Here is a 13,149-nt window from a genome sequence, read left to right as displayed (position 1 = left end):
TGTGGTTGTAAACTGTCAGATTATACCCCACTGATGGCATTTCAGTGGCATGAGGTGTAACTACTTGTCAGAACTTAAAGTGTCAGCCAAAGACAGCTCTGTGAGTGTAGCATGGACCAAAATCCTTCATTTTTTTTAAATTTTTTATCCTGTCTGACTTACATCTGAGCACTATAGGGGTGTAACGCCACACAAAATTCACGGTTACGTATCAAAATTGGTTTTTTTAAGTAAAGAAATGCACATCATTTGTAAATTTATCACAACACAATTGTAATTGTAATATATTGTAATTCATCACTTCAGGAGAAACACAGGTGAAACTACAAACATTAATGACAACTCTCTTCCATTAAGTATCAGCAGTATCAATATCGAACCCTGAACCTGCCTCATCAAAATGTGATACAGCCATCATTAATGTCATTAAGTGCAGCTGTGTCTTTCCTGCCATGACAAGTCAAAATACCTGCTATGAATAAGCCCTATAAGTTTCACCCTGTTTCTTCTTTTTGAAGCTGGTTTACATAAAGACAACAGGGTTATCTTCAGCCTGAACTTTGTTACTGTGATCTTAAACTTCAGCTGACCTGGCACGCATTATGAGGCTTGGTTAAAGGAAGAAAATATTTAACTTGACCTGCTGCAAATGTGACCCTACCCCAAATATGCGGAAGAAAATGAATCGATGAATTACTCATTTCTAGTGTCATAAGCACCCAATGAAAAAACTGTAAATCCGGTGTTAGAAAAATTACTCAGAGGCTGTACTCAAAATCAAACATATCAAACATTTATTTTTGCAAGAAGGAGCAAATACATGTACACTCAAAGAGAGCAGCATTGCTCAACGTCACTCCTCCGTAGGGCAGCTTTTATACAGTGTGACAAAACAGTTGACAGTCACGCCCATTTCCTTTGCATCTGCTTTCGTAGTTAATACTGAGTTGGTTGCAGGTCACAAGATAAGGACACAGGGGAGTTGTTGATTAGATGCGGAAAGTAAAACAAAAAGGACTTTCCAGGAGTCATTTGCAAATAAGATGACCACAGAAACTTTCTGGAGCCACATGCAGACCAGAAGAAACCATCTTTTTTCTTTCCATTGCTGCCACCTGAGGCTTGGACAATGTAACAGACTTTGTCATCTGTACTCCTCACTGCTGGCAGCAGTACACTGGCTATATCAAATAGAAATCCAATGACGATGTGATAACAGGAAAAGTAGAGCTGTAAATAATAAAGTGAATGTCCTCTTTCCATACAGAGCTCAGTAGGTACTCAAAAACAAGAATTTTTACCCTCACAAATATTTTTGGAATAATTTGTGCCTCCAACTATGCAGCCCGTTGGTTTAGAGTAAGATTGGTGTCAGTGTTTTTCCCAGATCATATTTTGTTAAACGCCCATACAGGAAATCTAAAAGCTGAGGTGACATCACACCTCTGTAAATCTTACAATATTACTTAACTTATGGATGGTAAAACATTAAAAACCATTTGAAATCATCATGTTACAGAACATTAATATAGGCGGTCACTCAGTGATATTCTGGTGAGACTTTGTTTATGAGTTTGACGAGGGAAGACACAAAATGTTGTTGAGTGTGTTTGGGATCCAGAGAACAGCGATGAATGAGGATCCACTCAACATGTTCATTGATAGAGATCATAGTACAGATCAAATGAAACCATAGCAATACTGGATTCAACTATTTAGGAGTCCAAATGTCCTCAGAGAGGACGAAGTTGAAGGTGCAGATAAAAGCTGATGCAGGAAGCACTACAATATCAGAGACATCCAGCAGGGTGAGCCCTCTCATCTTTTAAGTTTTTATTATCTTCATGTGGACGGTTTTGCCAGAGGCAGCCTGTTGACCGGCGACAGGTGTAATGAAGCCTGTTTGAATTGAAGTAAAATTACATTATTTGTGTTTTCAGTAGATTTTAGGAAGTAAATGTTCTTAATTATCAAATGGGAGAACACAGCAAACATCCTAAATGTCCCATATTTCAGTACAAGTCATTTTATTGAGTTTATGATCGTTGGTGTTTCTATTTTCAGGAGGCTATAGAATTCTCAAGGTTTTAACTGAAATGCAGCAGAATAAAATCCTCACCATAAAGGATCCACTCTCTCCACGCCACGCTTCCAAAACATTTATTTGCGTCATGCCGACGCTGGCGGTGACGAGCTGATCCACTACACTCCTCCTATGTTTGTTACCTTTCCTCCCCACTCTTCTCCAACTCTGCCATCAGGACCACAGGGATGTGATGCACTCACAAACAAGGCTGGACAACAACTTTATTTCGCAGTTACTGTAGATTTGAGTGGAGTTTTTCTTTGGACAAACCTCCCGGCTGAGGGGGGTGAATTAGATTTAGTGGGTGAGTGTGGTTTTGTTTTCTTTCTTGGAAGCTTCAAATCCAACTCTGCAGCCCCGTCCTGTGTTGTATTTCCCCTATGTCGCGAAAGCAGGTGGACCATGACTACAACCTCCGGAGTATGAGCAACCTGATGGGCGAGCGGTGGAAGAAAGTGAACGACGGAGGAGAGCGGAGTCTCATCAAGGCTCCGTCCAGCGCCAGCATCGGCAGCCAGGGCGCCTCCGCCGGAGCATCCGCCGCCGGCGCCCCGGCAGCAGCAGCAGCCGCAGCCTCCTCCACCTCCACCTCCACCGCCACGGGGGACCTGGAGAGGGCTGCCCGCAAGCAGTTCCAGCAGGATGTCACGCCGGGCTTCGTCTACGTGCTGGCCGTCTTCTCCGCCCTGGGGGGCTTCCTGTTCGGCTACGACACCGGGGTGATCTCCGGGGCGATGCTCCTGCTAAAGAGGGAGCTGGAGCTGAGCGCCCTGTGGCAGGAGCTGCTCATCTCAAGTACTGTGGCCGCGGCCGCCCTGTCCGCGCTGCTCGGCGGCTTCCTCAACGGGCTCTTCGGGCGCAGAGTGTGCATCCTGCTGGCCAGCTTCTTCTTCACCGTCGGGGGAGTCGTGATGAGCGCCGCACCCAGCAAAGAGGTGCTGCTGGCGGCGAGGATCATTGTGGGAGTGGGGCTCGGTAAGCACACAGTGTCCCCTCAGTCTTGGATGAGATGTTTCACCAGTCTGATCATAATATAGGTTTGCATATTGTGGAAAAAGAAAACAACTGTTGAAACTAGTTTAAAACGTCATTTTAACTTCATGACACTGAGACGCAGACAAGCTGCTGAATTGGAAAGCAGTGAAAGGGTTTCACCACACCCAGCACTTATAAATAAAATGTGATACTTTATTGATTTTTGCTTGAACATTTCCCCTCACTTGCTCTCCTTTAGAAAGTTCAGAGTTCGCAATCAGCTTAAGTGCCTCTTGAAGTCCCACATCTTAAAGGTTTTTGTGGTTTGCTACCATCTTTACTCTCCCTGCTTCATGGCCCTCTAAGCGCACACGCTGCAGGCCACAGGCTATTGGACAACTGTCTTAATAATAATTATCATTACTATTAAATCTGGGTGGGTTCCATTAAGTAATACAGGGGAAACTCATTCTGAAGGCAAGACGACATCACAGCGGGCCCAAAGGAAACCAGAGGAAAGCACGGAGGAGACTTTAAGTGTCGCCAAGATCGCCTTGATGTCACAGTTGCATTAATCTGATTGGCTGCATCCTCCCCTCGACATATAACCCCTTTCACAATCCCTCTCACTCGCTTCCTTCCTTCCTATTTGTCACTGGGCTTTCTCCTCTCCGTGCAGGCAGCGCTCATTTCTGATCAGAATTCAATGCACTCAACGTTATTTATAGGAGCTGCTGTTACTCATGAGTTGCATCCTCTGTGGAAAGGGCGGTTAAATCTGTCTGTCAAGGCTCAGCGCCCGTATGCCACCTCCTTAGAGAGTTGGAAGCGCCTCTACTCAGTGATACGTGGAGGAGCAGCAGACCATTTTCTTTCCTTAATCAACCGCTGGGATAAAAAGCAAGCTTAATTCTTTAATGAATATCACTGGCCAAAGTGACAAATTTATGCTTACTCCCTTGTAAATTAAAGCCCTTTATTACTTCAGACCCTTTTAGTACCATTTCTAATGCTTCATGTGAGGAACAACTTGATTACAGGCAGATCATGCTTTAATATGTATGTTTGTTCATCTGGATTTGGGAATGTCCTGATAATGAAAGGTTTTTGATCAGTTTTCCAAAAGGTTGGAAGATGTGAGAGAAGTAATGAAAGATTTAAACTGGGATCTACTGGCAAGGATTCTGTCTCGTATTCCAGGATTATCTTGCAATGCATGTTATGTTTTGCAGTCTGTGTGAAGTTATCTTTAGTCTATAGAGGACATCCAAATTAAAAAGACCTTGATGTAGCAGTTGCTTTAGTTTAGATTTGATAAACTACCTTATATGAATGTGGGGGTCAGGTGATTGACAGGAAGTGCGCTCGGTTCATGTTGTGATGGACAGTTCAGCTCGGTTCGGTTTCAGTCCGTGGGAGTTTCTCTTCTTCCAAAACAAGAGTGAAGCAAACCACTGATTGACAAAAGCAAGTGAAGGGTGGAAAATAATATCAATATGTTATCACACTGTGTGAGACACCCTTGGAAAAGTAGCTCCTAAAACTTAAATTGGCTTTTCCTTGGACCAAAATTATTCTTAAGCAAAGGCTGCTTTCTTCTCTGTTGTTTGTTATTGTGCTGTTTTCTCCATAGTGTTTGCTCTCCCATTCGTTTAGACCAACTACAGGGAATGTTACAAACATAAGCTTGACACTTTGTAGAGAAAAGGTTCGATTAGTAATAGAAAATGGCTGCCACTTTGTCTCATTAAAACAAATTAAACATGTAATTTCAAGTTGTTAACATCGTGAATCAGACCGATGCTTCTGATGTTCACATTATTTTAATGTGATTACACAATGTGAAAATGTTGATTAAACCCTCCATCCCAAACTAAAACCTGCCCTGCTCTTGAATCCCACTCGTGTCCTCTTGCACTTTCTGCCCTCACATTTTTTATTTTGTGCTTGACGCACAATATTAAGCTGCGAAAACGTTCTAAAGTCTGAGAAACATTACTCTGATGACATCATCAGGGTGCTCTTGGTTTGGGCTTGAAGAGGACAGAAAGCCTGCAACACAAACAATGGATGAAAGCAGAGCCACTTATAAGGCAGAGAAAGTCTGATTTGGAGTCTTTATTAAGAAACAATAAGGGGACTGCAGGAGCCACCTGTTGCTTGTCTACATAAAATAACGACATAAAGTGGGACAGAAAAGACAGAAAAATGCTTTGAGATGAAACAAAGAAAGTCAAAACCTGATCAGGTGATCACAGAAAATCTAAATTGTTCTATGTTTATTTTTTTCTGGCAATATACTTAAAATGTACTGTTCCTGTGACCCACAACGTGAGCATTTACTTGAATTGAAATTGAATAAAGTTTTAAAGTTAGGTGGGCATTTGAAAATGTTAACTTGGGTTCTGAATTTTTTTTAAATTAATATATTAATATGTTGATCATTTTTTACAAGTAATCACTAGTAAACACATTATTGATGATTAAATGATTGCTAATTTCAGTTCTACATTTAAAATGCAGTTGTTTAAAAAAAACAAAAACGCCATAATTATGCTCTTCAGAATATTTGCAAACCTGTTGCAGTTGGAAACATGGGGATTATTTCAGCTGCTAACTTTTGGTAAATTTGATGCTGTTAGATTGATGCGCACATAACAGACAGTGAGTTCTTAAATACCGGTCTGTACATGTACTGTAATAATACCATGAACAAGTATGTGAATAATGCCCATCTTGGTGTTGTCCCTATTGTGTTTACACCAATCATGAAAAGTAGAAAAATATTTTGGGAGATTTTAACATAAAAAGTATCTGATGTTAGGTAAGGAAATTCAATCATCCTTTCCCCAAATGAACACGGCAAATGAGCTGCAAATGTGGCAACAAGCTCTGTCTGCTGATACGGGGAGGAAACTAATCACATGGGTCATTTCAACTGTTACATTACAAGTGGCTGTCACCTGCACATTAACACCACCGCCAGTTGGTGTTAATGTGCAGGCCAAATGCTTTGCATTAATACATTGAAAGGTGCAAAAAGGTCATCGGAGGTGTTTGTCAAAGCAGGAAAGGCCACACAGCACCATGCCTGCGTCCTTGTGTTTCTACACACAAGCCTGTGGTATGTCTGCTCCTCACCGGGGATTGTTGAGCTGACCTTTGCCTGAGGACAAGGACGAGTCAAATATCCACTCTCTTTTTGTCCTTTCTTTGGTGTCCACTAACTGCGGGGAAGTTACACGAGTCAGAATTTAACCTACTGAAAACTTTGCATCTGTCATTGCTCAGCAGATCTTGGCCATCCCTGAGGAGTTTCCCCTCAATGCCACGTGCTCTTATTGTAGTAATGGTTCAATTTAAAAGGTTAAAAAAGATCCATAAATCGTCCAGCCTCTGATGCCCGCAGCCTTATTTATAATCCATTCCCTCACACACAGACCAAAACAAACAAAAGCACACACACTCACCCTCACAGCGAGTGTATAATCAAGTTTTCTGGCTAAATTATTAAGCGGTCGCAAATGTTGAATTGTTTTGTCCTTGGAAATTGTAGATGGGTCCGCATAAAAACAGTGCCGTTAATTACTCTGTGATACCATTTAATTATGACCTCGGGGCTGGCTAATTAATTGGTTGGTTTATGCAGTTAAGTCTCAATTCTCATCCGAACACGACGGAAGCTTGGTGTCGGCTTAATGAGAAGTTGGTTAGTGTGTGATGTGGAAATCACAACACTAAAATGTCAAGTTTTCAGATAATCTGTTGTTTTCAGTTTGACATTTGTGCATTTGGAGTTTCCAGAAAACATTTATGAGAGTATGAAGTTATACAAATTTGAAGTTGCATGCTATAACAGGTGTCATGTGGTTCCACAATGCCAATATATGCCTTTTAGATAAACTAATGTTTTGGTAAAAATCCAGTGTGAAATGAGGCAGACTTTACTTAATTCAATTAAGAAGGGGCACGACATCTCCTGCTTTTACTGCTGAATGTAATCACCACTCACACCACTCACACCACTTCTCATTTGAAAGTCAACAAGAGCTTTATCTTGGGGACTTTTCTCTTTTCCTCACTCTGCATTTTCAAGGATGCTCCATTAGTCCCTAATTACCTTCCTCCATCACAACCAGCTACTTAGTACCAGAAAATGTTGTGTCTGTCTCTTTTTAATAGGTCGCGGTGATGGAGGGTCGAGATGTAACTCCCTCACTCCCTGAGCCTCGAGGCCACCGTCACACCACCAGAATGATCCTATTGTTTCAGTGCTTTAAAGCTGAGCCCGACCCGACGATGACTTTAGACTGTGTTTGTATGTGTGTGTGTTGGGAGCTGTCCCTGGTGCTGAATAGAAAGCTCATCAGTGCGACTGTGTGTTTGCAAGGGATTCACATTCAAGTGAAGATTTTAGGCCTTAAAATGAAATCAATTTGCACGTTTTCAGCGTGGTTTCAGTTCCAGTGGAGAAGCACAGCGGAATATGAATGCTTCACATTGCTCCACTGGTTTAAAAGTCATGTCACTTGATTTACTATATGTGCTCTGAAGCAGTAATACTGATACCAGCTATCAGCTGTTATACACAAAGGATGGGCATCCGAAGTTGAACTATTTGATAATCGTATGTAATTGGATGTTGTTAAAACATGAATATAGCTTCATCTTTGAGATGAGGCAATTGTTTTTGCAGCACATCCAACATCAAACTCACTTCGTCTGGCTATTGATTATTGATCAGTAGATGTATCGTCTGCTCGGTGCCTTGCAGTGTTTGACTTGTATGGTAGCTTTATCTGGCAGAGTTTGCACAGTGCAAATCATTCATTTATTTATTATACACATGGTGATCATTTTTCCTTTTAAGTTTTGTAACAATCATCATCATAAGACGGCCGACAAAGAACAAACAAACACCAAAGAAACATTAAGGGAGAATGTGACTTATCGCTGAATGAAGTAACAATGATGATTGTTGCCCCCTGATGAGAGCCCTTCATTGTGCATCACTGCGAACCGAACGAGTGTCAGCAGTGACATTTGCGGTGACTGGAGCTCTACCAAGAACAGGCTGTTTTTATTTGTCTTTGATGCGGTTTTTATTAATGGCTCTCTCTTCTGAGAGTGACGCGCCCCAAGGCCAACCACAGGTTTTCTTCTGTTTCAGCGCTGGACTGACTGCTCTGTGTCAGGTTGAACAGTAGGCTGTGCTGAGTGCGGCCATATTACACGAGTGTGAGTTTGTGACATCACAAACTTACAAAAGTCCAAATGTCACAGCTGCTGAATATCTGCTGTGTCTAAGCGGACTGAGCGTTTTGACACTTTCACAGTATTTATATAGCACCCAGACCTGCTTTATAATCAAAACAGAAATGGAAATCTGAATCTATACGATATGGGAATTTTTAATGTTGAAAACCACAACTTGCAGTTACCACTTATCACCATCGGTGTCGCTAAAGAGAACAAAACTGTTATTTTCTGGTATTATTTTTGATTTTTTGATTTTGAGGGGTCAAGTGAACTAAACTGTCTGGAGAGATTCTGGAAATGTCAACCTTGTATAGCTTTCCAATTTCCCCACGAGTCCAACTGAAGTAAACAAACTAGCCAGTGGAATGACCATTTGATTACTAACTTTGCATTTGCAACCTATGTTGTAGACATTTGTGAAATATGACTCCAGGTAAACAGCGTATAAAATGTCAACTTTGCATGACTCATTTAAATCCTTGTCTCGGAGTCCGACAAAAATAAACAAACATTTGTTCTCTCGATTAGCTGGTTTTGCTGACTTCATACGGATGTCCAGTACTTGCTGGCTGATCAAGTTAACTGTTTGGTCAACCAATTATCAAAATGTTAGAACATTGAAAGAAAGTAAAAAACAGAACTTTCAAGAGAAATGATAGCGTTAGCGGCTTTAAGGCCAATGAACGTAACACTACTGTGAATCTGGACTCCAGAGACTCGGAGCCAGAAACGCTTCATTTGAAATGATCGATAAACTGAAGTAAAACTGTCTAGTATTTAACCTTCTTACTGGCCTTAATGTGTTCGCTTTAATGGGCTCTAACATATTTTCCCTGTCACCACCTGCAACAGGATGCAAAATGGAAATGATCCATTACTCACTAAATGCATCCGCTGCAGCATCTCACCAGCCGGCATGTGGGCTGTCTGTAGCAGCAGGCGGGGCTCGGACAGCGATAAGCTCGTGGTAACTAAAGGCTAAAATAGATAAATTAGTGGAACAAGGAGGGAAAACTAGCAGAATGAAGAGGGAGGGCGAGGAGACCGGGCTGTATGAGGTGAATACCGATAAAGGCATTAAAGCAGAGAATGATCCCGAGGACTTGTTTGTGTTAAGTCTTCTGAAATCTGTGCATATGTTGTGTGTGTGTGTGTGTGTGTGTGTGTGTGTGTGTGTGTGTGTGTGTGTGTGTGTGTGTGTGTGTGTGTGTGTGTGTGTGTGTGTGTGTGTGTGTGTGTGTGTGTGTGTGTGTGTGTGTGCATCTGCAAGATGTCAGTCAAGTGTACAAACAGTGCAAACACATATAATCACAGTTCAGCTGTCGGATAGATACAAATGAAAACAGATTTCATGGCTTTCGGTATTGTTGACAGTTTGACATATTAAAAGGTTCTGCTGCTGTAGTTGCATGCTGAATTATGGCATTCAAACATCAGACTTATTCCAATATCAAAATATTCTTTTTAAATATATTTTACAGTTGGGACCACATAACTTCCATTCTGGCGGACGGCTCTTAACACTACAATACCCATGAGCCTCTGCAACGGAGGAAATCTCCAGGATGGTTTTATTCAGTCATGTGAACTGTTTGGCTGCTGAGTGTTTCATCAGGTTTATTGTAAGCCTGCTTGTTTGTTTACTATTAATGTGCATGTAGCTGAATATTTGGGATTTAAATAAAATGTTGGGAGTTGTAGTTAGTTAAATAAGTTTATACTTTGTTTGCTAACACATATTTTGTACTGATGATTTTTGTTGTTGTTGTTGTATGTCCAGAAATGTTTTCAACTACCAGTTACTTATTATGGCAGAAATGGACTTTTACTTCCAAACCCCCTGAATGCCTGAAAGAAATCCACCTGGTTAACAGCTGCATTAGAATGACAACCTTTTAGTTTCATCATTTAATTACCAGAGTTGAGATCAATTGAATCATGTGCTCTGGTTTAAAACAAAGAACTGCAGAGTTTGTTCAAATCAGCCGTAATCTTACTATTACTACTCATGAAAGTAGTCTCAATAACATATTCTATCAAAAAGAGAACAATGTCTTAGACTTTTGAAATATCAGAGATTGTAAGTCTGCAGCCTTATGATGGGTATTTATAGAGAGGCGTACAGAAGTTCACCTACAGGGTGAAAAAGGAAACGTTATGAAAATAAAGGCTCTTGCTAAACAGCAGCTGAGAGTGCTGCTAATGTTTCTCACATCCTCAGCAGGCAGAGACCACAACAGCCGAATACTAACGTCAAATGAAGGTCTCTTAAGGTGCAATTCTTCCACACAGCGAGCAAAATCACTGTATTTAGAAACTTGTAGTTGGTGTCACGAATGCTACACGTCGTGAGACCAGTGCGGTGTGTACATGACCAAACAAAAACACCGCATTTACAACAGAAATGGTGCTGTAAGCTATGTAGGAGCTTTTTCTTGCGTCTGTCTGTCATCAGCTTGTGAATGGATTTCCATCAAAATGGCCTGAGCAGACAGACTCGGTGCTGATTAGATTTCTGCAATGATCTGGATCTCGGATTTCCGCCATCAGATGATAATTATATATTTTTTTAGCCCCAACAAAGATAATCGACTCGCCTCAAAATCCTCGGGGCATGTTTGCACAGTCAAGGAACCACTTTGAATAAAAATGTAAGAGTGAAAGGATGCATTGCTCGGCAGATGGTTTTGGCCTGCGACTGCCTTTTCCTCTGATCATCCTGTCTGAACACTCGGCAGAAACTTGACCACAAGGCTTTGAGCCGTGATGTTCCTCTTGAAGTGCATGGGGGGGGGGGCAGCAAATATCCTCTTCTTTCCTGGTTCTCGATTTGTCTTCCCAGAGCTGCAACAGTGTGGTGCCCGCTTGGAGACAGCCTGTCTGGTTTCCCAGCAAAGTGGTTTCCGTAGCAACGGGTAGCCACGTAGCCATGGTGTCCGTCTAGGGCAGGGTGGTGGCAGTAGGGGGAGGAAGGGAGGAGCGGGGGTGTATAGAAAGCAGTGGGAGACTATTAATAGCACTTATCAGGAACCAACTGCAGAAAGCTTCAGTCTTATGGCACCTGTCAGACACATCCCGAACGAACACACTGTTTGTTCTGTGTTTATGTGAGTACAGAAGTGTGCACGTGACTGTATGTGTGCGTTACTGAGCGTGTGTAAAAGTACAGAACCGAGATGGACTTGAGTATTCTTTCTGTGTCTTGGATCTCACCTTAAAGCCACATGATATCTCTGCTCATGTTGTAGATGTCAAATAAGTCAAATTTGTCGCAGACATTGCAGACATTCAAAAGATTGTAATGAGTACAAATTCTGTCAAGTTACTCACTTTGGTGAGTTTAAGGTTTAAATTGTTGTTATTTGGCATAAATAATATAGCTTTATCATTAATACCTGAGAAGTTGAGTGTCACAGGGATAATGTATTTTGTATAATGTATGTATGAAGTGAAGTGAAATGATTTATCAGAGCTTTGTAGCCAAACTCAGCTTCTTGTTGGGACTTGAAACAGGTCGAGTGCGGATGTTGAAAAACAATGAGCTAAAAGATGCTAAAAACCCTCCTTTAGAGTTGAAAGGACTGAAGAGTCAGGTGATAGTTATCTGTGATTTGTATCACTTTGAGCGACTGATTTTATATTAACCGTTCATAAAAAAATGTGAATGTCAACGCACATAAGTCATTGTTTAGCCTCAACCCTTGCTTTGATAGCTTAATGTGCTCTACATTCTTTCATATATATAAAATATTACCAACTCTTTTCACGTGTTTCCTATCAGAGGTCAAATCTGAGCGAATGTTCAGAAATGCTGCTTCGGTGCCTCTAACAGTCCTCTCCCTCTCTCTGCCCTCCCTGTGTAGGTATTGCCTCGATGACGGTGCCCGTGTACATCGCCGAGGCCTCTCCACCGCACCTCAGGGGTCAGCTGGTAACCGTTAACACCCTCTTCATCACCGGGGGACAGTTCACCGCCAGCCTCATCGACGGCGCCTTCAGCTATCTGCAGCACGACGGCTGGAGGTCAGACGAAACTTTATTTCACATAATATCTGACAGAAAGTCCCTTGAACACTGCATTTCACATGTTTAGGCACAAATGCCGCTCAGGTGACGGGAAAGACAGCAAAAGAAATCCAAGTCAGACACTTCTGAAGGGCTGCATGGCTCCACATCTCTCTTTACGATGGACACATGTTCAGATATGATAGGAGCGTCTTTTCTTTGGGCTCTTATCATGTCAAATGCCAGAAAAAGTCATTCTGGCTCAGACCCTCATTCAAAATGTCAACACATGCACAGGTCAGCCTCTAACATTTACTGAGAGCAGCAGCTCTGTACGTTTGAAAGATACAGTCCAATTCTCACTTCGTCCTTCGTTTCTCTTTTATCTGTTACTTCACTCTCTTCCTCGTCTGTTTGCGTTTGCGTGAATGCAGCGTTTGAATATTGAGCTGTGAGATATCCAAGATAAGAATTGTCCTTTTTTTTTTTCAAAGGAGTTGCCTCGGCTGCAGTTCTGATGGACATGATTGTTCAGAAAGTCCCAGATTGGTGTGATTCATAGATGATAATTGCTATTTGGAGATGCTTATTGAGTTTAGAGTTAAAAAAAAAAAAAAAAAAAAAGACACTTTATAGTTTTGGTTTGCTGTCAACGTAATGTGTCCATGTAAAATGCTTTATTTTAAAAATGGTCTCAACACTATATAAATGCACTCAAAATGCTGCCTTTGGCTGTACCAGACTCTCAGTAAGTGGTGTGTTTGTTTGCATGTAAATCCTCTTCTTACAACACCTTGTTTTATTTTCAGGGTTGAAATTAAATG

General features: G+C 41.5%; 1 protein-coding gene across 3 annotated transcripts in view; it reads left to right on the top strand.

Annotated features, from left to right (window-relative positions):
- The first annotated feature begins 2,131 nt into the window (after nt 1-2,131).
- LOC138621767 (proton myo-inositol cotransporter) overlaps nt 2,132-13,149 on the top strand; it is a 73,000-nt gene continuing 61,982 nt past the window's right edge. Inside the window, exons 1-3 of one of the 3 annotated variants that reach the window (XM_069700071.1) lie at nt 2,132-2,390; nt 2,482-3,061; nt 12,184-12,343. In XM_069700071.1, coding sequence (XP_069556172.1) covers nt 2,509-3,061; nt 12,184-12,343 — 713 coding nt within the window. In that variant the 5' untranslated portion in view covers nt 2,132-2,390; nt 2,482-2,508. Of the gene's footprint in view, nt 3,062-12,183; nt 12,344-13,149 lie in introns of all 3 variants that reach the window. The other 2 variants (XM_069700069.1, XM_069700070.1) reach the window with 2 other exon arrangements.

Source organism: Brachyistius frenatus, unplaced genomic scaffold (assembly GCF_029030835.1).
Source record: "Brachyistius frenatus isolate BFR_SWC_R1_liver_20210118 unplaced genomic scaffold, ASM2903083v1 Contig_32, whole genome shotgun sequence".
In the NCBI taxonomy this organism is placed as follows: domain Eukaryota; kingdom Metazoa; phylum Chordata; class Actinopteri; family Embiotocidae; genus Brachyistius; species Brachyistius frenatus.
The sequence above is the reverse complement of the archived record's forward strand: the minus strand, read 5'-3'. Positions and strand labels throughout refer to the sequence as shown.